This window comes from Aphelocoma coerulescens, chromosome 19, assembly GCF_041296385.1.
Source record: "Aphelocoma coerulescens isolate FSJ_1873_10779 chromosome 19, UR_Acoe_1.0, whole genome shotgun sequence".
Taxonomy (NCBI): Eukaryota; Metazoa; Chordata; class Aves; order Passeriformes; family Corvidae; genus Aphelocoma; species Aphelocoma coerulescens.
In genome coordinates, this window is record NC_091032.1 from 10,844,848 (window position 1) to 10,864,695 (window position 19,848).

Consider the following 19,848-nt stretch of genomic DNA (forward strand, 5'->3'; position numbering starts at 1 on the left):
ATTTGTGGCAGCTCCCGCCTGGTGCAGGGTTTTCTTTCTGGTCACTTCCTTTGTAAACCTCTGAAGCAGGCACTTACGCTGAAACTTCTCCAAGTGCTCCCTGTCCATGGAGACCGGCCACCAGACACACTGCCCAGGACAAGGTTTGTCCTGCAGAGATGGCAGGGCAGTGCTGCCCGCTCTGGGCTGCCTTTGGTGGCGTACCCTGATGCAGATGCCAGTGCAGGTTTGGCTTGGAGCAAAAGCCAGAGCACCCATGAAGTGACTGTCACCCCTCTTGCTGGCCGTGCCCTTGGTGGGTGACACGACTTTCTGCCAGTGCCACGAAGGTGTCATTATACACATACTGTAATTACCAGAATGTTTGTGGCCCAGTAAAGCTGTCTCTGTGCACAACCCTCTGAAGGGCTCAGGCTGCTGCATGCTTTGTTCAGTACGTGTGGGCATTTTCTGTGGGACTCGCTGTATCAGGTGGGTCCCATGCCATGGTGGGGTCAGGTCTTGGCTCTGGCTGCTGGTAGAGCAGGACCTGAAACTATCCAAGACCATTTGTATCTGGAGATAAACAGATAATCTCAAACTGAGGAAAAGACTTTTTAATGAGTGTCCAACTGTGGGCATAGAGCTGTCTGAGCCTGGGGTTCTTTTTGATTCCTGCAGGGAGTAAGTGGGTAAGGACCAGGCATAGTCTAAAGCTGGAAACACAGCCAGGGCTGTGTCCAAGCCACAGCTGCCCCACCTGTGCTGGCAGCCATAGACTGCTCATGCTGTAAATCCGACCTTTGCACACTACAGGTATTAAAGGAAAAAAAATCTCTCTCAGATTTTCCTTTGTCCTTTGATTTTCATTTCTTCATCCCCTCCTCTGTTTTTTTCCTCTATTTTTTTGTGTTTTGAGAAATTCAGTCTATTCTAAGAGCTCACTAAAAATCATCCCCCATGCCCTTCCCCTTGTTACCATGACCCCTTTTTTTGCCCCAAATCACGCATGTCTCTCCCGCAAGCCGTTTCCGACAGGCAGTAGGATGGGAGCTGCTGATCCTGCTTTTCACTCTCCATCCGGGCTGGCAGCATCTGCCGTGGCCCAGCCGCTCCTCGGTGTGTGCTGGGAGCTGCGGCTGGAGCAAACCTGGGTGAGAGGAAAGGAGGGCTGGGAGAAGGGACGAGGCGGGTGCGCCACTCCTCCAGAAAAGCCACTTACTGGGAGTGCCGCATTTACATCCGTAGTTTGGCTGGGTAATTTATTTGTGTGTACCTGACAGCAGGAAAAGCTGGGAGAGGGATCAGGACTGTCCAGCAAGTCCAGCTTCTGCAGGTGCTGTGCTAAAGGGAGCAGCTTCAGAGCAGCTCCACGGAGCACAGGCTGCCGCCAGGACCGGGGCTCTGCCGGGCAGCACAGGTAGATCAGGGTGGGAACAGGGTTACCTGGAGTTCCCGTCGCCGAGGGAGAGCGATCAGCGTGGTCTTGGCAGCTCTCCCGGTGAGGCGATGGTGGGCTGTGCCCGCTCTGGTGGGGGTCTTGTCCCTGAGCCCTCTCACTCTGTGTCGCCGAGGGTATAGGGCCCCTGTGTGTGCGGTGGCTGCGGGTCCTGTCCCCGGCACGGGCTGGGCAGGGCGCCCTGGCCCTTGAGCCAGGCAGCAGAAACAGGGTTTCTAATTGGAGCAGCTCAGTAATCTCTTCAGTTCCTTTGGCAAGTGGGGATTAACCCTGCGCTGGGCAGTCCAGCACCACTGGCAGCAGCTTCACCAATGCTGCTGTGGTTAAGAAAAGAAATTACTCAAGACCCCTGATCAAACTCCACACAACGCTGGGCATTTGTGGGGTCGAGGGCTTCTGGCAAGGAGAGCTGCAGCAGTGATGCTGAGCTCCGAGTTGGGCTGGATGGCAGCTCCTGATGTCACAGCTGCCTGGTCATATTCAGGGAGCAGGACAAGTGCTCCAGGGTGGGAGTCCAGTGTCTCTGCCATGATGTGGCTTGGACTGGCTTGCCTTGTGTCTGCTTTTATCGAACAGGAGATTTCCTTCTTTTCTTTTCAGTCGGCAGAATTCTTCGAAATGCTGGAAAAAATGCAGGTGAGCAGCAGTGTGCATGCCAGTAATGCGGGATGTTTCCCCCAGCAGAGCCCCTGAGGGCAGAGGCCCCACAGCACCTCCTTCGTTACTGTGCTGGGAGGCCTGTCCCAGGAACAGACCCCACCTTCCAGCCACTTGGGTTGGAGTGATCTCCATGTAGCAAAATACCCTGGTGTTGGTGGACCGACCCCCTGTGTTGGTGAAAGCATCTACATAATTTGATGCATTCATTTTGTTCCAAACAGGCACCAAAACTGGAAGAACAGAAGTCTGGAAGCCAAAAACACAAGGTTGGTTGATTTTTGTTTCTTGAGGGGATCTCTTCAAGTGTCCCACCCTCGTCTCAGAGGTTTAATGTGATCGTCATAGTCACTCAAAGGGCTGGAAAGGATTTAGATCTAAAAACAAGGCACTGATTGAATTGCAGAGATGGGAGCATGGTGCCTGTAAATCCCTAATCCAGCTTTATGTCCAGACTGGTGCATTTCAGCTTCCAGCTGTGCAAAAGGGTTGGGGTTTGCCACAGTGCTGGGAAGTTGCACCAATAGAGGAACTCCCTTTAGGCAGGACTTAGCCTGCGTTGACGCCTTCCTGCAAGGGACCAGCAGGTGCTGGAGGCACTCCCTGGGTTGGGTGTGCAGGGCTGGGGTGTTAAGGGACAGCTGGTGGGGAACAGATGGTCATTGATGGTGTTTTGGTTCCTTTTTCCAGGAAGACTACATCCCATACCCCAGCATCGATGAGGTGGGTGCCCTGAACCCCCCTGAACACCCTCCGGTGAACACGTTTCCAGAATTGCTGATGGCGGGGGAATTGGTGGAGGAGCTGCATAAAGCATGTTCCCCCTCCCTACCTTTGTGGTTTTTGGCTTTTCCTCAGTACCATGTGCCCTCTTATGTGACAGAGGTTTCAGAGAGGGGCTGGACTCATCCTCCCTGGCACCAGGGCTGGGGTCTGCTGCAGTAGGGAGGGCAAATCATGGGGCAATGAGCTCTGCATCCCACATCCACACCCCTGTCCTGCCTGACCCCTCATGGCACATGTCTCTGCAGATCCTAGAGAAGGGTAGCCCATACCCGCTGATCATCCTGCCCCAGTTTGGGGGGTACTGGATAGAAGACCCAGAAAACCTTGGCACGCCCACCTCATCTGACAGCAGCATCTGCGAAGAGGAGGAGGAAAACCTCAGCCCCAGCACCTACGGCTACAAGCTGGAGTGCAAGGGAGAGGCCAGAGCCTACCGCAAGCATTTCCTGGGGAAGGTGGGTTCCTCCGCCCCACGGGGCTCAAAGTTGCACACCCTTGCCCAAGAAAAACTCTCCAATTGTGAGCAAAATGTGCAAATTTTACAATTTCCCTCTTTGCAAGGAATGGAGGTGCTGGTGGGTTCCCAGTGTGGCAATGAAGGCCAGACGTGCAGCCTTTGCCCCAGTCCCACAGCCACAGGTCTCCTGTGACACCAGTGGGGACATCGGCTCTGAGCCTTCTGTCCCTGGGGATCCAGGGCTCATGCCATGCACGGGGGCCTGCATGGCAGCCCCTGCCCTCTTGCTCACAGCCCTGTAATCCTCTTTGGCCCTCTGAACACACCGAGACCTGGGTGCTAAAGTCCATGGGCAGAGGGTTTACAGCCCTGGTCCTGGCGAGGGGGTGCAAGTGTGTGAGTAATGGGAGGGTGTTGGGGTGGCAGGTGAGTGTCCAGGCAGTGTCCTTGCCATCGGCAAGTGGCTTCCCGGCTGTTAATATGCTGTTTTCTATTTTTAGGATCATTTAAATTTTTACTGTACAGCCAGCAGCCTTGGAAATCTGATCCTTTCTGTTAAATGTGAGGAGACAGATGGCACAGAATATTTAAGGGTTATACTCAGGTATGGAAGTAAAAAAGCTTTGTTTAACAAAATATTCTCTCTTTGGGAGTCCCTGGTTCTGTTTCTACAGCAAGTGCTCAAGCTGGACTGGCAGCACGTGGAGGGGGTCTGGGTGGGATGGGAGGCAGTGGCAGCATCCTTGTGTTTCTGTGCTGGGACTGCCTAAACCTGATAATGAATGTGAGACTTTGATCTGTTGCTAAACCCGCTGGAACTGAATGTAAACCTCTGCACGTTTAATCCTCCCTGGGATAACACCAGTCACTTCTCTCGCCATCCCTCCATAAGCTGACAGGACCCAGCATGTCTGAACCATTGTGTCATCTCCCTCCAAACTGTGAATATTTTAAGAGCTGCAGAGATGAGAAGACAAATTGAGCCTTTGCTCGCTAACCAGGCCCAACAAATGCAGCACAACAGTGTTTCCCAACAGAGAGTGCCTCTTTGCTGTAGACACTCTCTGACGTCTGTCTGCTCATTGTTGTTTCTTTGCTAGGTCCAAAGTGAAGACATTGCATGAAAGGATTCCATTGGCAGGATTCAGCAAACTCCCAAGCATCCCCCAGATTGCAAAGGTGAATTGCCTGGCTTGGCTGGAACGCATGCAGCAAAGCCTGTGCCAGTGCATATCAGGCAGTGTTGGGAAGTGTTGGGTGGTGTCAGAATGTGTTGGGCAGTGTTTGGCAGTGCTGGGTGGCGTTGGGCATCACTGGGATGTGTTGGGCAGCATTGGACAGTGTTGGGCAGCAGTTTCAATTTTACAATGAGTGCCTGGGCTCTCAGGTCAAGGGGCACTTGGATGGTGCTGTGTGCTGGCCCTGCTGTTGGTTCCCTGCTGATCCCAGGCAAGGAGAGAAAATGGCACTCATTTGACATGGAGAGACCTGGGACTTGGCTTGCTGCATCCTCAGTCGGGTGCCAGCCCGGCCATGGGGCATCCCAATGAGAGGATGTGAAGTGGGAGCTCCTGCAATCGGAGGCTGTATTTGGCTTCTTTATAAGACATTCACAGCCTGAAGTTTTGGCCAAGGACCTGTCACTGACTGCTCTTTCCCCTTGCCCACAGGCCTTCTGTGACGATGCCTCCGGGCTAAAGTTTAACCCGGTTCTCTACCCCAAGGTGAGGTAACCTGCCCAAGTTGGTTGTGTGTTCTGCAGTGATGCTGAGAACCACTCCCAGGGCCACTGTTGAAAACTTTTAGCCTAATTATGTGGAAATTTGGCTTCTTTCCCCCTTCCGCTCCCTCGGTGCTGCCCAGCTGTTGTTGCACCCTGCTGCAGCTCCAGTGGGCTCTCCTCACCCCTCACCGTGGATCTTTTGGCCATCACATTTTGAACTACCAGATGAAACAATTGGCATTTTTCTTTCCTGCAGGCATCCCAGATGATAGTGTCTTATGATGAACATGAGGTCAACAACACGTTCAAGTTTGGTGTGATCTATCAGAAGTTCAGGCAGGTGAGTTGTCCCCATGCTGCTTTCATGGAGCATGTCCCTGTGCACCAGAGATCCACGTTTCATGAGCACAGACTCAACTCTGACGTTAATTTTGCCATGTGCAGCACCTCGTGTCACTGAGTGTCCTCACTGACTGTGTTTCTCATTGCTCGGATGTTTTCCCCACTCATTAAAAAATGATATGACTGAAAAATCTCAGTATGGAAATCAGCCCACAAGCTGCTGTAGGGAAAAGTGGATGTGAAAATGGATTTTAGCAGGCATGGTATTTTAATCAGATATATGTTTAGACAGCAAAACAGCTACGTTTGTCTGGAGGGACTGTGGGCTCTGAAGACAGGCACTTGCTGAAAATGCTGTCATTAGCTGGGGACTCCGGATGGGGAGTGCAGAGCTCAGCCTCAGAACTCACTGAGAATTATTCTGACAGGCACTTTAATTATCTTACATGTTGCATTTTGGGTTGGATTGAGTGACTCATGCAAGGCTGTAATTAGGGTCTCATTGTTTTGAAATACAGAAAGCAGGGGATGGTTAGGGCTTGGATTTTCCAATAGAGGATTCACTTCTGATTCGGTATTTCCTGGATAATATCCTTAGGCCCTTGCTGGGGCTCAGAAGTGGCTCTCAGCAGCTTTACCCTGGGCTGTCCTGTGGGCTGAGCGGGCTGTGACAGCCCATGGATGGTGCTGATGGCGGGTGTGGTGGTGCCACCTGGGGAACAGAGGTGGGGAGCAGAGGTGGGGAGCAGCCTGAGGCTATGCAGGACACCATGGAACAAGGTGCTGGTCAGACCCCAGGGACTGCATGGATGGAGCTGGAGTTGGGAGGGGATTGGACAGGCAGGGAAAATTGGGGCTGTCAGCAGATTCACCCTGTGTTTTGCAGACCCAAGAGGAGGAGCTGTTTGGCAATAATGAAGAGAGCACTGCCTTCAAGAACTTCCTAAGTTTTCTGGGAGACACCATAACTCTCCAGGACTTCAAAGGGTAAGTTAGATAAAAAGGATGATTTTACAAATACATTAACAAGAGACCATGTCATATGTAAAAATATCTACGTGCGAGAACAGAAGTCATCTCGCTCATGAGCGGGATGTGCAGAGCAGAAGCAAATATAGCTTTGGCTTGTTTTTCAAGGCTGGGGGAGTTAAAAAAAAAAGCAGAGCTGCCAAGAGAGAAAAACTTCTTTTTCTGCAGATTTGAGGTTGTGATAAAATCTGGCTATATTCAGCCATAGATGGAAGGAAGTCTGTGGAAATGTGCTGTGCCTGGTGTCGTGGCTCAGCCGCGGGTGCCTCTGGGGTGGTCGCTGCAGTGGCCACAGTGTGGGGGGAGACCCCCACTGCTGGTGAGGGATGATGAGGCCATGGCTAGTGCCCACGGCTGTGGTCAGCCCTGGCTGACCAGCTCTGCTTTATGTGCACCCTATATTTCAGGCTGGTGGCAGCAATGGTTGGTTACAACACATGACGCATGGTTTGTTCTTTCCCATTTGCTTGCTGCTAGATAAAGATAAATGAGCTGGGCTGTTCCATCAGCCTGTCCCCTGACAGCTGCTGGTGCTCTCTGTGAAGCTTTCAATTAATATCTCTTCGTTTCTCTCCGCCTTTCCCTTGATCTCCAGTTTTCGAGGAGGCCTGGATGTCAGCCATGGGCAGACGGGAGCGGAGTCTGTGTACACGGTGTTCAGGGACAGGGAGATAATGTTTCATGTCTCTACAAAGCTGCCTTTTACCGAAGGAGACACACAACAAGTAAGAGAGATGAAGTTGCTTGCACAGAAGGGTCTGAGTGGGGATGCACTGACACTGCCCTGCCTGATGCCATGGGCACTGCCAAGCCCTGGCACCGTGGGAAGTGGCTGCTTGGCTCCCCAGCCTGGGACTGGTGCTTGCTGCATGAGCAGAACTGCCTGGTTTTACTGACCCAATGTTCTCCCTTTCCGCTTAGCTCCAGAGGAAGAGGCACATTGGCAATGACATTGTGGCAATTATCTTCCAAGAGGAGAACACACCATTTGTCCCTGACATGATTGCCTCCAACTTCCTGCACGCCTACATTGTGGTGCAGGTGGAAAACCCCGAGGCAGATAATACGGCGTACAAGGTGAGGGCAGCCCCAATGTGCACGTACCCATTTTTGCTTCAGCATCTTTTGACAAGGGCATGGAGTGACAGGACAAGGGGGAATGGCTTCCCACCAGGAAGGGATAGATTAGAGATTAGGAGGAAGTTCTTCCCTGTAAGGGTGGTGAGGCCCTGGCACAGGTTGCCCAGAGAAGCTGTGGCTGCCCCTGGATCCCTGGAAGTGTCCAAGGCCAGCTTGGGCAGGGCTTGGAGCAGCCTGGGATAGTGGGAGGTGTCCCTGCCTATGGCAAGAGTGGTGTGACTGAATGATCCTTAATGTCCCGTCCAACCCAAACCATTCCATAATTTGACGATCTCAGACTGAGGTCTGGAGGCAGCTGCCCAGCACCCACCCTGTGCTCAGTGATGCAGTCAGCGTTAGGCCTCGTGGGGACTCGTATCTGAGTGCTGAACACACACACGTGTGCACACAGGTGTATTACGTGTGCACTGTTACATAACTTGTGTGCATACAGACATCAGTGCATAAAGTACATGTTTGTGTAACAGCTCATTTGTTAATGAGTTTTGGTGGTCCTCAGTGTTTGAATGTGCCTTGGAACAGTTCATGCCTGTCTGATGTATCACCTGGGTAGCATAAACCCTGTTATCCTGCTGCACCCGTGGGAATAACGTGTCTCTTGACTCCTCAGGTATCAGTCACAGCCCGAGAAGATGTTCCCTCCTTTGGCCCACCCCTGCCGAGCCCACCGGTGTTCCAGAAGGTAGGAGCTGAAGAGGGAAGCATGTTCCAAGCTGTAAAAAAAGTAGATGTGCATGTTCGAGATGTTTCCAAGCACACCAGCTTGGGGAAAACAGGACTTCTGGGATTGATCTACATTGATTTTGGTTTCCAGTGAGGCCCCTGGTGTTTATAGTAGGGTGAGTGGCCATACACCACTGCATGGTATTACTTGTGCCAGGCGGCAGCAGTGGCTCTGGTGCTGAGGCACCTGTATTGGTGCAGGAGGGTGCCTCAAACCCATCTGGGGTTTTCCACCAATGCTTCCACACCTGTAGGGGCTGCTGGGTGCTGTGAGCTTGGGTTTTGGATTACAGCTGTATCTCACCAGAGATACAGAGAGTCTTAAAAAATGGTGTGTTTTCCACCTTGGTTGTGTCCCTGCAGAGCCCTGAGTTCCGGGAGTTCCTGCTGACCAAGCTCATCAATGCTGAGAACGCCTGCTGCAAATCCGACAAGTTTGCGAAGCTGGAGGTAACGCTGCCCACGTGTCCCTGCCTGGAACAGCGGCAGGTTTGGGGAGCTCTCCCATTCCTCCTCAAAGCCACCTTTCCCTGTTGAACTCGGTCAGTGCTTGCAGGGATGAGAGAGCATGGTGACCATGGGGCAGGCACCACCCTCGAGGATGGATGAGCTGGCTGTTACATGGATCGGTGCCACTGCTCCTCCCTTGGAGCCCCTGACTGAGTGCCTTGTCTCTCCTGCAGGACCGGACACGGGCAGCCTTGTTGGACAACCTTCACGATGAGCTCCATGGGCACACACAGACCATGCTGGGGCTGGGGCCCGAGGAGGACAAGCTGGAGAATGGGGGTCATGGAGGCTTTCTGGAGTCTTTCAAGGTAAAGCCCTGCCCTTGCCAACAGCGGAGCTAAAATGCACCTGGGGCTGGCAAAGAACATGTTGGGGGACAAGAGGAGTCCCCTGAGGGTAGGGTGGCAAGAGGAGGTGGGGGCTGCTGCCACCACTGCCTGCTCAGCCTGCGACTGTACTGGGACAGCTCCTGCAGTTATTTCAGGCACGGTTATTCCTATAGCATGGAGAAGTGAGCACTGGTGGATGAGTCACCTCATCCTGTACCTGGAGGATGGGGCCATGGAGGAGGGGTGCACAGCTCCCCAGGCCCCGCTGCAGAAGCTCAGATGTGTCCTGTTCCAGTGTGAGACGTGTAGGAATGGAACTGCTGTGCAGTCAGTCATACATCACAGCATTCACGTCAGGGTCTCGACAATGAGGTTAAACAGTCACGTTTTGGCACACTTTGTGTCTGCCAGGAGACAGACTGTGCTCTCTTGGCATTGCAGGGAGTGCTGGGGTGGGAGGTGAGGCCCATGGTCCGTGTGAGGCTGCGCCTGCCCGGACGCCTGGGGCCCGCGCTGCTGGGCTGCCTGCTGGCTTACGTCCTGCACCGTGTGCTGTCGGAGTGACCAGGGGGGACAGACGGTAAAGGAGGGCTGGAAGGGCTGAGACCTGGTCCCCACGGTATCTTTTTGCCTGCTGCCTTGCACCTGCGATCCGGCCTACAGACCCAGCCCGTTGGCCAGGTGACGGGGGACCAGTTCTCAGAGGCGAGCAGAGCTCAGTTCTGCTGGGCTCTGAGTGAGTGACAAACAAAGGCACCTCGCAGAGTTCCACAGCCCAGGGCAGGAGCCTGCAGAGTGTGAGTGCCTGTGGGTGCTGCTTTGCAGCAAAGCAACTGGTCACTTTTACCTACAAACAACATCAAATTGTGTATGAATTGCTGCTGACCCCAATAAATCCAGTCTGATGGACTCTTGCTTGATGTTTGTTATTGGATGGGCAGGAGGGGCTGCTGGGGCTGTGGTCTTCAGCACTGGAGGCTTGCTGAGAGCTCAGGGCTGCAGCTTCCTCTTACCCTGGTGTGGGTCCACCTGTGGCTCCATGACCCCGCAGCCAGCAGCAAACAGCCTGTATGCTGCAGATGCAGTGCTGGCACCTTCAGGAATTTGGCCTGCCATGGCTCATTCACTCTTCAGCCTGGGCTGGGATTCAGGGGCTGTAGGAGCAGCAGCCATGGCTGAGGGAATAGCTGAGAAGAGAATGGGGAACATAGCTGATGTGAGGAGTGAGAGAAGGGGGCTGCTTGACAGGGAGAAATGAAGGGAGCAAGGAGAGTCTGCGCCTGTCGTGGGGCCAGTGCTGCACAGCTCACCTCCAGTCCCTTCCAGAAGTGGATTGACCAAACCAGAAGCAGCAGTTCAGGCTAAATGTATTCTCAAGCAGTAGTTTGCTGAAGAACAGAAGCCACTTTTATGTGGCTGTGAAGCCTCCAGCTCAGGGGCTGTTTTGGGGCAGGCTGGAGAGGTGCAGGGGAGGTGCAGGAAAGGCAGGAGGCTCCACATGATCTGTCCTCCCTGAGTCCAGGGAGAATTATGGAAGGTTTGCCATGTCTTATGGAGTGGCTGTGATCCCCACTCCTGCTGAGGGGTCTGTGAGGTTGGCCAGGGAGGAGGCAGGGCTTGGGGCTCGTGTCTGTATCTCCTGGTCCTGTAGCTGTAGTCCTCGATATCACAGACCAGTGGGGGGAAAATCTGATCCTGTGGTGGCTGTGGGGCTCCCCAAGAACAGCCCATGCTCAGCTACACCTGCCAGGGCGGATGTCACCAGTCGTGCTGTTATTGGGGTGTGCTTGCTCTTGGGGAGGCATAGGCAGGTTGCTCTCCCATGTGCCTGGGGAAGACCTGAAGCTGGGGAGAAGTTCTGGGGACAGCACCCCGCTGGGTGGTGATGACTTGCTGTCCCCTGTCCCCTCTGCCACAGAGAGCCATCCGGGTGCGCAGCCACTCCATGGAGACGATGGTGGGCAGCCAGAAGAAGCACCATGGCAGTGGCATCCCAGGCAGCCTCAGTGGGGGAATTGCACACAACAGTGGCGAGGTGACCAAGACCACCTTCTCGGTGAGCATGTCCACATGTCCCTCTGTCCCACTGTCCCTCTGTCCCACTGTTCCTTCCTCTGCCCACCCCTCTACAGCCCGGTGGGGCACTGTGTTCCACTGATGCAGCCTGGCAGTCCCCTGCATGGAGAGCAAGGGTAAGGGCGAGGTGGAGACTTTGGCAGGCTGTGAGTTTGGGTGCTTTGTTCAAGCTGGGCTCGTTTTGTGGAAGAACCGAAAATAAGCTTCCTGGGGTTTTGGCCCCAAAATAAAAGGAGATAGAAAAAAAGTTCTGGCATTATGTGGTTTTCAGATGTGCAGGCAGCACAGTTCCTTGCAGGATGCTTAGCATCTGAACTCCCAGGAGAGAGCTGTGCTCTCGAACCCAGATTGTTCTCTGTTTTCAGCCCCCTGTCCCAGCTGCTGCTGCCAAGAACCAGTCCAGGAGCCCCATCAAGCGCCGGTCAGGGCTGTTCCCTCGCCTGCACACGACATCGGAGAGCCAGGCCGAGAGCAGGACAAGGTGGTAAGTTTGTCACTTGTAAGTTTTGTACCCGTAGAGCATCTCGCACAGTTTGTATTAGGTGTTAGGTAGTACGGTTTGACCATCCTTTTAAGACTCTTGTATAACTCATGCAACCTGTCTCTTTGTGCCCTCAGCGACAGTGTTTCTGGAGCCCAGAAGACACCAGATTTGGGACATTCTTCCCAAGAGATGAAATCTGAAACCTCATCCAACCCCAGCTCCCCTGAAATATGCCCCAACAAAGACAGGTGAGCCAGAAGGAGCCTGTCCTCCTTCCACCACAGCTCAACAGACATCAAGGAATTTGTCAAACAAAACCATATCTAAATTGTACTGTACATAAGTTTGATATTAAGGGAGAAAAGAGTCTGGTGATTCATGAGCACAGCTCCTTTTTGGTCTTTACAAAGAAGAGCAAAAAGCAGTGTTTGACCGAGGTTGCCCAAATCCCCAGGGCATAGAAGGCTGCTGTGCCTGTTCCTTCCTGCCAAGGTGAAGTCAGCTGGACCTAGGGCTTCCTGCTGGGGCACCCATCCAGTGCCTTATCCCACGCCTTTGGAAGTGGTCATGTACTGCAGCACCCCAAAAGGTTCATTCCTACGGCAGCACTTTGCTCCGGGGGTGTGCAGGAGGGTCTGTCCCGCTGTCACAGTCCAAGGGACACGGTTCCCTGGTGACAGCCACGCGCCCTTCCTTCCGTTCCGCCTCTCCCTAGGCCTTTTATCAAGCTGAAAGAGAACGGGCGGTCGAACATCTCCCGTTCCTCCTCCAGCACCAGCAGCTTCAGCAGCACAGCGGGGGAGAGCGAGACCCTGGAGGAATACGACAGCGTGGTAGGCACCGAACGCTCCCCGCGGGACATTCCACACACCCCTCAGCTCCCTGCTGCCTCCGGACCCTTGGGCTCTGTGGGGGGAAGTGCCCACCAGCCCCCAGGTGCCTCCTCACTGCTGACAGGGAGAGGCTTAAGCCCATCTCTGGGTGTGGGGAGGAGGAGGGTTGGAGTGCCTGGTGGGACACGGAGGTGTTGTGGCTGCCCCATCCCTGGAGGTATCTAAGGCCAGGTTGGACAGGGCTTGGAGCAGCCTGGTCTAGTGGAAGGCATCACTGCCCATGGCAGGGAGGGTCTGGTTAGGTGGTCTTTAAGGTCTGTTCCAACCCAAACCATTCTGGGATTCTGTGACACCCCAGCGAGCCTTGGGATGCCCTGGGCACTGCTTGGTCTGCCCAGGCCAGTAGGGTGCTCTGTCAGGACAAGCTCTCCTACCAGCAACTGGTGGCAGGGCTCCAGTGGGCACGGGTGCAGTGGGGCATCAGCAGGGCGTGGGGGAAGACCTGACTGCAGGAAAGGCCATGTCCTGTCTCTGTGAGCAGGGAAGCCAGCCCTCCACCGCATCGCCATTCAAGCAGGACGTGTTTGTCTACAGCGCTTCGCCCGGCAGTGAGAGCCCCAGCGTGGGGGCCACGGCCACCCCTGTCATCATGAGCAGGAGCCCCACAGGTGGGTGGCAGGCAGACTGGCAGGGGGCACCGGCTCTACCTTCACTCCTGGAGCCATTCGAAGCCCCTGGGTTCCTGTAGTGGTGGGTTGGAATGGGGTCTGTGGCTCTGGGATGGAGGAGCAGCCCCCTCCCAGCCTTGTTCAGGTCCCAGGGTGAAGCAGCAGCTGTGCTCGCCCTGGAGGTTCAGGCACCCACAGGGTGCGGGGCAGCCCCATCCTGACAGGGCTGCTCTGGAGAGATGGCCCCATGTACTGTAGTTCTGTACTTCCATGGGGAATTTGTTTCCTTTCTCAATTAGAGCGCAGAGGTGGCTCTTGCTGTGGCTTTGTTCCCTCTGTCTCCCCTGACAGGCATGTGCAGTAGTTGTGGAAACTCTGTCTCCAGAGGCTGAGCCATGACTCACAATTATTTAATCAACAAGCAGCTTCCCGTGGTCTTGGCTCCATTCCTCTCCTGCCAACCTGCTCACCAACTCCATCCATTTCAGTCAGATGATTTGCACAGTGAGGTGCAATTCAAAAGGGCAAAACAGGCAAGAAAAGCTCTTTCCTGGTGCATCCTGTGGGGACGGTGCAGTGAGATGGGGATGGCCGCAGCCACTCCTCTCCCACAAATCCCCATGGCTCTGATTCCTTGAGCCACAGAGAGCCTGCCACAAGGCACCACCATCCCCGTGGAAACACACTGTCAGCTGAGGAGCTGTTTTTGAAACAGCCAGGAAGCACAAACAGACCCAAACGGCTCTGTAACTGGGAATGTTGCTGGTAAAGTGGGACCATGGAGTGCAGGCAGGCTTTTTGTGTCTCAGCACCCCACAGGCCCTCCTCCTTATTTCATTAGTGATTTTCTGAACCCTTAAACCAACCCCTTTTAATGCTTGAAGTGTTTGTTTTGTATTTTTCCTGCCAAGAACATGAAAATCCACCCATACATTATATGGATCAGTCATTCCTTGTAGCCTTTTCAGTGGCATTTCCAGGAGAAAGACTGTGAAATGTAATTAAGCCTCAATTTGTTCCATCGCAAACACTTAATGTACAGCTTTTGCCAAACATTCAGCCAAGGCAGACTAAACATTGGTAGCACTCCTGACAGTCTATTAAAGTGCCTAGCTGGGCGAGTGCAGCCGGCACTACAGCAAATATTTTTGTTCACAGTTTATTATTTTTGTTCTTTGTTTGTCCTTCCCTCCAGCAGATCTAAAGAACAGAAACTCTCCAAGGTCCAACCTGAAGTTTCGCTTTGACAAGCTCAGCCATGGCAGCTCCAGCATGGTAGGTGCCACGGCTCTTGCTGGTGGGTTGCTGTGCAGCCGTGTCCTCCCTGCCTGGCATGGGGGGTCTGGGCTCTAGGGGTGGCTCTGAGGACCATGAGGGAGAGAAGGGAAGGGATTTTGTGACTTCTTGCCCCTTTGCAACCCACTCCATGTTCTGTTCTTCCACATAGAGCCACTAGCAGGAGGAAGTCATGAACTTGTCACAGGTGAGTGTTGGTATGTTTTGTTTTGTGCAAAAAGGCTGTTTGGGGGCCAGCTGTGTTCAGCCAACCACAGCTGCTCACACTGCTTGTTACTGCTTATGGGATCCATACTGCACCTTAGAGCATCGTAAACACTGCTGTAGGTGAGTGAGGGAAAGGGCAGGGGTAAATGACAGGTCTGCACCCACCAGTGCTGCTGTGTAGCTTTACCTGTTCCTTTCTGGATCACCATACTCCTGCACCTGCTCCCAGGGTGAGGGGCCCCTGCCCAGCAGGTTGCATTTTCCCCAGTTAATCTTTGTCAAACACTGGTGCCCATCTCCAGGTTTACTGCGCTGTGCTCTGGGCACAGGGGTGGAAAGGCAGTGCAGGCCCTTACCCATTCCAAAAACCCAAGGGGAAACGGAAGATTCAGGAGGTGGATTTCATGGGCAGAGGTGAAGGGAACTCAGTGGGATTTGCCTGGGTTCCTTCTGTTCCATGAACTTAAGGGTGTCATTAGGAAGATGCAAGCTGAGCAGAAGAGCCCATAGAACTTGAAATGAGAGAAATTTACATTTCTGAAAGCATGGATCTCAAAAAGCTGGGATTTTCACCCCATCACTGAGTTTTCTTCTCCCACCCTGGCCTGGTGCTTTGGGGAAGGGCACTGCTGTGGCTTCAGTTCCCTCCCTGGGACAGGTGCTTCATAGCATATTCTCCTTCCACTCTCCTGACACTTTTATCCTTTTCTTCTTTGCAGAGAATTCTTGTTTTGACAAAGGGAAAAATCTTCAACACCCCATGGGACCACGCACGCCCCGGCCGTGGGCAGCGAGGTGCCCTCACCTGCCGGCTGCCCGCTACACTGGAAAAGAGCTCTCACCTTGCTACAGTCCTGTCCTGACAGGGACCAGCCACCTTCTCACCTGGTGTCCCCCTGTCCAGCACACGCCCTGCGCCCCTGCTCTGTGTGCAGGGGGGGACATGTCTCTGACTGTGCTGCACACACCTGTGGCCAGGGTCGTGTCCCCTTGTGGTGCTGTGCTGGGTCACCCTGTGGTTGCCCACACGTGCTGCAGCTGGTGGGCACCGTCCATTCCCCCATCCCTGGGTTGCCTGCCAGCTCTGTTTGGGCAGAGGGGCAGCAGGAGAGACCCCTGCACAGTTTAGGTCCCTCCATGCTTTATTTGCAGTTATCAGTGGGGAAACAGGGGTTTATGTTTGTTTTCTGAAGGGTGGGGGGTCAGGCCAAAGTTAGGTGCTAGTGGCTCTGGGGCAGTTTGCCCTCCACCTTTGTTTGCTGTTGCTCTTCTCTGGGGGCAGTGGGGCAAAACCTCCCCGGGGGGGTCCTGGGCAGCTCTCCCTGGAGTGGGGTCTGCAGTGTCTCTCCAGCCATCCCCCAGCTCCTACCCACACCCCAAAACTCTTGGGGCAGAGGCAGCCCCTTACTCCAAACTTGTTCAGTTTCTTGCACAAGAGGCAGGTCAGTGACTTGGCCCAGGGGGTGGAGATGGGGACCGCAGCCAGCTCATCCTCCCTTGGCAGCTTCCCTGCTTTGTCCCTGCCTGACACTGAGCACAGGCCTGGGAAAGGTGACCCAAAGCTAAAGCTGTGGTGTATCACAGCTTTAGTTTTTCTGAGTACTAGGACTGGAACTAGAGGGGATTTACCCGGTGGGCTCTGCTTTGCCCTATGGCTTGGATCACCAGGCAAGCAAATGCATAAAACTCCAGTGATTTGGGAGGCATTAGGCTGCTCCAGCCCTTGCAGAGTCTGTCCTGCTGCTTTTGAGCAAGCTCTTGTTATTCTGAAAGGGTTATAGATTCTGCAAGGTAACTTTTCCATAATGCCCTTTCCCAGAAAATACCTCTCTCAACATGCCAAGAAATCCTTTTCCTCTTTTATGGAACTTTGTGTGAAGTTTCCTGAAGCCTGTCCACAAATTTCACATTGCTCATAGATTTCCCTTACCCATTTTCTGGAAGACAGGCTGTGATGCTGCAGAGATATTCCCCCTGCCCCCCCCGCCCCAGCCTGTGACCTTTGGAAAACCCTCATGAAACCAGGTTCTCAGTCTCAAGTGAACACAGTTCTTCGAGTTTGTGATTCCTACTGAAAACAGGACTTTGAGTGCCAAAGTCACCTTCACACAGCGGGTGCTCCAAGAGGCACAAAGTACCTGACAGCCTGTTTTGGCAGGTGGGTGCAGAACTGTGCTCCTGGAGCAGCCCTGCGCAGCCGCCGTGGCTGTGGCTGCTCCTGCTCCCCTCTCTCTGGGGCAAGTGCTTGTAGGATTCAACCGTCCCTTTCTCCCTGTCATCTCCCCAGGCCACAGACGAGCCAAGCCAAGCAGAACTTGCTCTGCTCACCTTGGTCCTGCAGGGAGGTGCTCTCCAAGAGCCTTACAATCTGGTTCACTTAGGTGCTCCACTCATGCTGTAATTAATCCATGTGGAAAGGCTGTAGCTCTGATGGGAGGGGAACCAGGTTAAATAAGGAGAACACATTGTGAAAAGGCAGGGAACAGTTTCACTGGCCCTAAGTGCTGTGTAGGACTAGTAAATACCAATAACTCCCATGGGGACAATCCCTCCTGCTCCTAGCCAATTGCATTTCAATAGAGTTTAAGCCTTGAGTTTCCTTTGGAAGAGGAGCCTGCAGTGTGCTCAGCCCAGCCTGTAGCTGTAGGTGTCTCAGGATCACAGAGTTTGCTGTTCAGCACTTGTCTGATGCTGCTTCAGTAGCACTTTCAAACCCACCCCCAATCCTCCTCTTAGAATCTTTGGTCTGATTTCCTGAGGCTGCACAGTGAAACGCTGACTGGTGCAATGACTTGCTCCCAGGGTCTGCTCTGGGTTTGCTTTTTCCTCTGAGAAGTCACTCGGTTCTGTAGATGTTGTCATTCCCGTGGGTGTTGATCTCCGTGAGATCTTTCAGCAGACGATGCAGTGGCTACTGTCAGCTGGTTTGCCATTTTTGGTTGTTTTGTTGCTTTTTTTTTCACTTGAAACTGTGACTTTCCTTTTTTGACCTAGATTGATTTGGGAATTATTCAAATGGGACTAACAGAGCAGTGTGAAGCCTCAGGGAGAGTTGCAGTGCACTGGACTTGTCTCTCCTGCGCCAGCCCGCTGGAGTGGCGGTGGGGCCGAGAGCCCCCTCGGGTCTGGCGCGAGGTTTGGCTTCTGGGGGACAAATCCAGCAGCACTCACTCCTCACCAAAGGCCTAAAACCTGCTGTACATCCTTACCAGCAGCTGCGGTTTGGGTGCCCCGGTCCCGGCCGGGCTCCAGCGCGGCCCCTGCTGCCCCGCAGCTGCCGGTGCTGGCCTGCGCCTCCCATCCGGAGGGTCCTGATTGTCCCGTGCCGGTTCTGGGACTGAGCAGTGCTTGTGTTACAGCCCGGGGACTTCTGCACTTCCAGCAGTGGGTGAAGGTGTTCCTGTATATATTTTGCAAAGTGTTTTGTGCTTATAAGTGACACTTACACATTTATACATACCTAAAAGGGAGATATATATGGATATATATATATACATAACATATATATATTTATATATATAAAAGAAAGGATCCTTAACTGACACTAGAATTATTGGGCAGTGCATTTTCCTTTCTGATTCCACTGTTTCCATACACACAACTTCTGCCGTACTCAGAAGTGACATTGCAGAGGGAGCAGAAGGAGCTCAGAAACGCCTTAGGGAGATGATGGGGGAGCCCCCGCTGTGTGGGAAAGTCTCTCTTGCAAGGGGCTGCTCCCCTTCCTGCCAGGGTTTGGTCCCCCACTTGTTCCTGCTGCACCCCAGCTGCCCCTTGGCTCAGACCAGCCCATGGGCTTGGTGAGAGGCAGTGGCAGGTCGGGTGCAGGTCCACATCTCCAGCACTGGTGCCGCTGGCTCTGAGTCGTTGTGCAGAGCGGACTGGGACCCTTTCCCCTCCACCAGCATCCCCTCCACCAGCATCCCCTCCATCAGGGGCTGGTGTGCAGCTGCCAAGGGCTGGCAGTGAGCTGCTGCTCTGGCTGGGCTTCCATTCAGGAAAGCACTTGGCACGTACTTGCATCTTCTTGAAACCCCACAGAGCCAAGCACAGGGTGGTTACACCTAAGCACAACACAGAAGTGCTTTTTTCTGAGGGAAGCAGGGGATCCTAAGCACAAGCTCAGTTTCTTTGCAGAGTTTTGAGGGTCTTCAGGAATGGCAGGTAAGGGGCCAAGAGATGTTGCTGCCACAAATGGGCTGTGCCTGGGGCTGGGATCTCTTGGCTGCGGGAGTTGCTCAGTGCCGGCACCACTCCCAAAGCCAGGGCAGAGCCCGGCCCCTCTGCAGGTCCCACCTGCGCTCTCGCTGCTCCGCTGACGCTCCAGCCCCTGCCCCCAGCCCCCAGCATGCTTTCATCGTGTTCAATGAATGTAGCACTGCGTATGTCCTGCAAAGGGAAATGCTGGATTTATATCAGAGAATGTGAAGAGAGTTTATAGAGTGAAAATAAATCTTGAAGAAATGTATCTGACAAAGTTTATTTTTGATGTAGAGAGGCGGTGCTTTGTAGTTTCTGGTGACCTATGTCTGTTGTAAATAATGTATATTTAATTTATTGCTATGGTAGCAGATTGTTATGTATAAAACTAAAGGTTCACAAATGTATATTTTGTTGCTTAAATGTGTCTTTGCAAAATTCACAATAAATAACATATTTTGTGTCCATATATGTACTCTCTGTGTGTGGCCATGTAGTGACAGCTTTAGAGGAGCTTTTTGGGAACATTCCTTTGAAAACCAGGTGAGGGGCATGGAACCGGGCTGAGCCATGGCAGTGGGAGCCTGGGAGAGCTCACATGAAGTCAAACTCTGCGGCAGTGGAAGCAGAGGAATATCGGAGCACAGTTCCATCAACAATTCCTTCTGTCCACACCAGCCGACCTTCCCTCAGGCCGTCAGGCTCCGGCATCATCACTGCCTCTGGACATCCCGGGTAAGCTAACAAGGAAACTGGGTTTTTATCTCTCCAACTCCTCAGTTCCAGCTTTCCACAACCTTCAGAGCAGAGTTCCTGGCTGATTCTGCCAGCAACTTGCAGGTGTGACCAGAGCCAGAGTTGAGGACGCAGGAGTGCTGCCCAGTGCTCACCTGCCAGCGGTCGGGAGGATGACTTTGCTGTCTGAGCACCTCTCTGTCTCCTGCAGGGAT

At 53.5% G+C, this 19,848-nt stretch overlaps 1 protein-coding gene across 1 annotated transcript in view; it reads left to right on the forward strand.

Moving 5' to 3' along the window:
- The window catches only part of RAP1GAP2 (RAP1 GTPase activating protein 2), a 47,946-nt gene that overhangs the window by 25,437 nt on the left and 2,661 nt on the right, over positions 1–19,848 (forward strand). The window contains 20 exon segments of the mRNA XM_069033220.1: positions 2,039–2,074; positions 2,320–2,364; positions 2,786–2,818; positions 3,127–3,336; positions 3,839–3,942; positions 4,439–4,517; positions 5,009–5,062; positions 5,318–5,401; positions 6,290–6,390; positions 7,028–7,157; positions 7,354–7,509; positions 8,183–8,254; positions 8,659–8,745; positions 8,979–9,113; positions 11,053–11,190; positions 11,576–11,694; positions 11,829–11,942; positions 12,410–12,527; positions 13,069–13,195; positions 14,391–19,633. Of these exon segments, the coding sequence (XP_068889321.1) occupies positions 2,039–2,074; positions 2,320–2,364; positions 2,786–2,818; positions 3,127–3,336; positions 3,839–3,942; positions 4,439–4,517; positions 5,009–5,062; positions 5,318–5,401; positions 6,290–6,390; positions 7,028–7,157; positions 7,354–7,509; positions 8,183–8,254; positions 8,659–8,745; positions 8,979–9,113; positions 11,053–11,190; positions 11,576–11,694; positions 11,829–11,942; positions 12,410–12,527; positions 13,069–13,195; positions 14,391–14,548 (2,100 nt within the window). The 3' untranslated portion in view covers positions 14,549–19,633.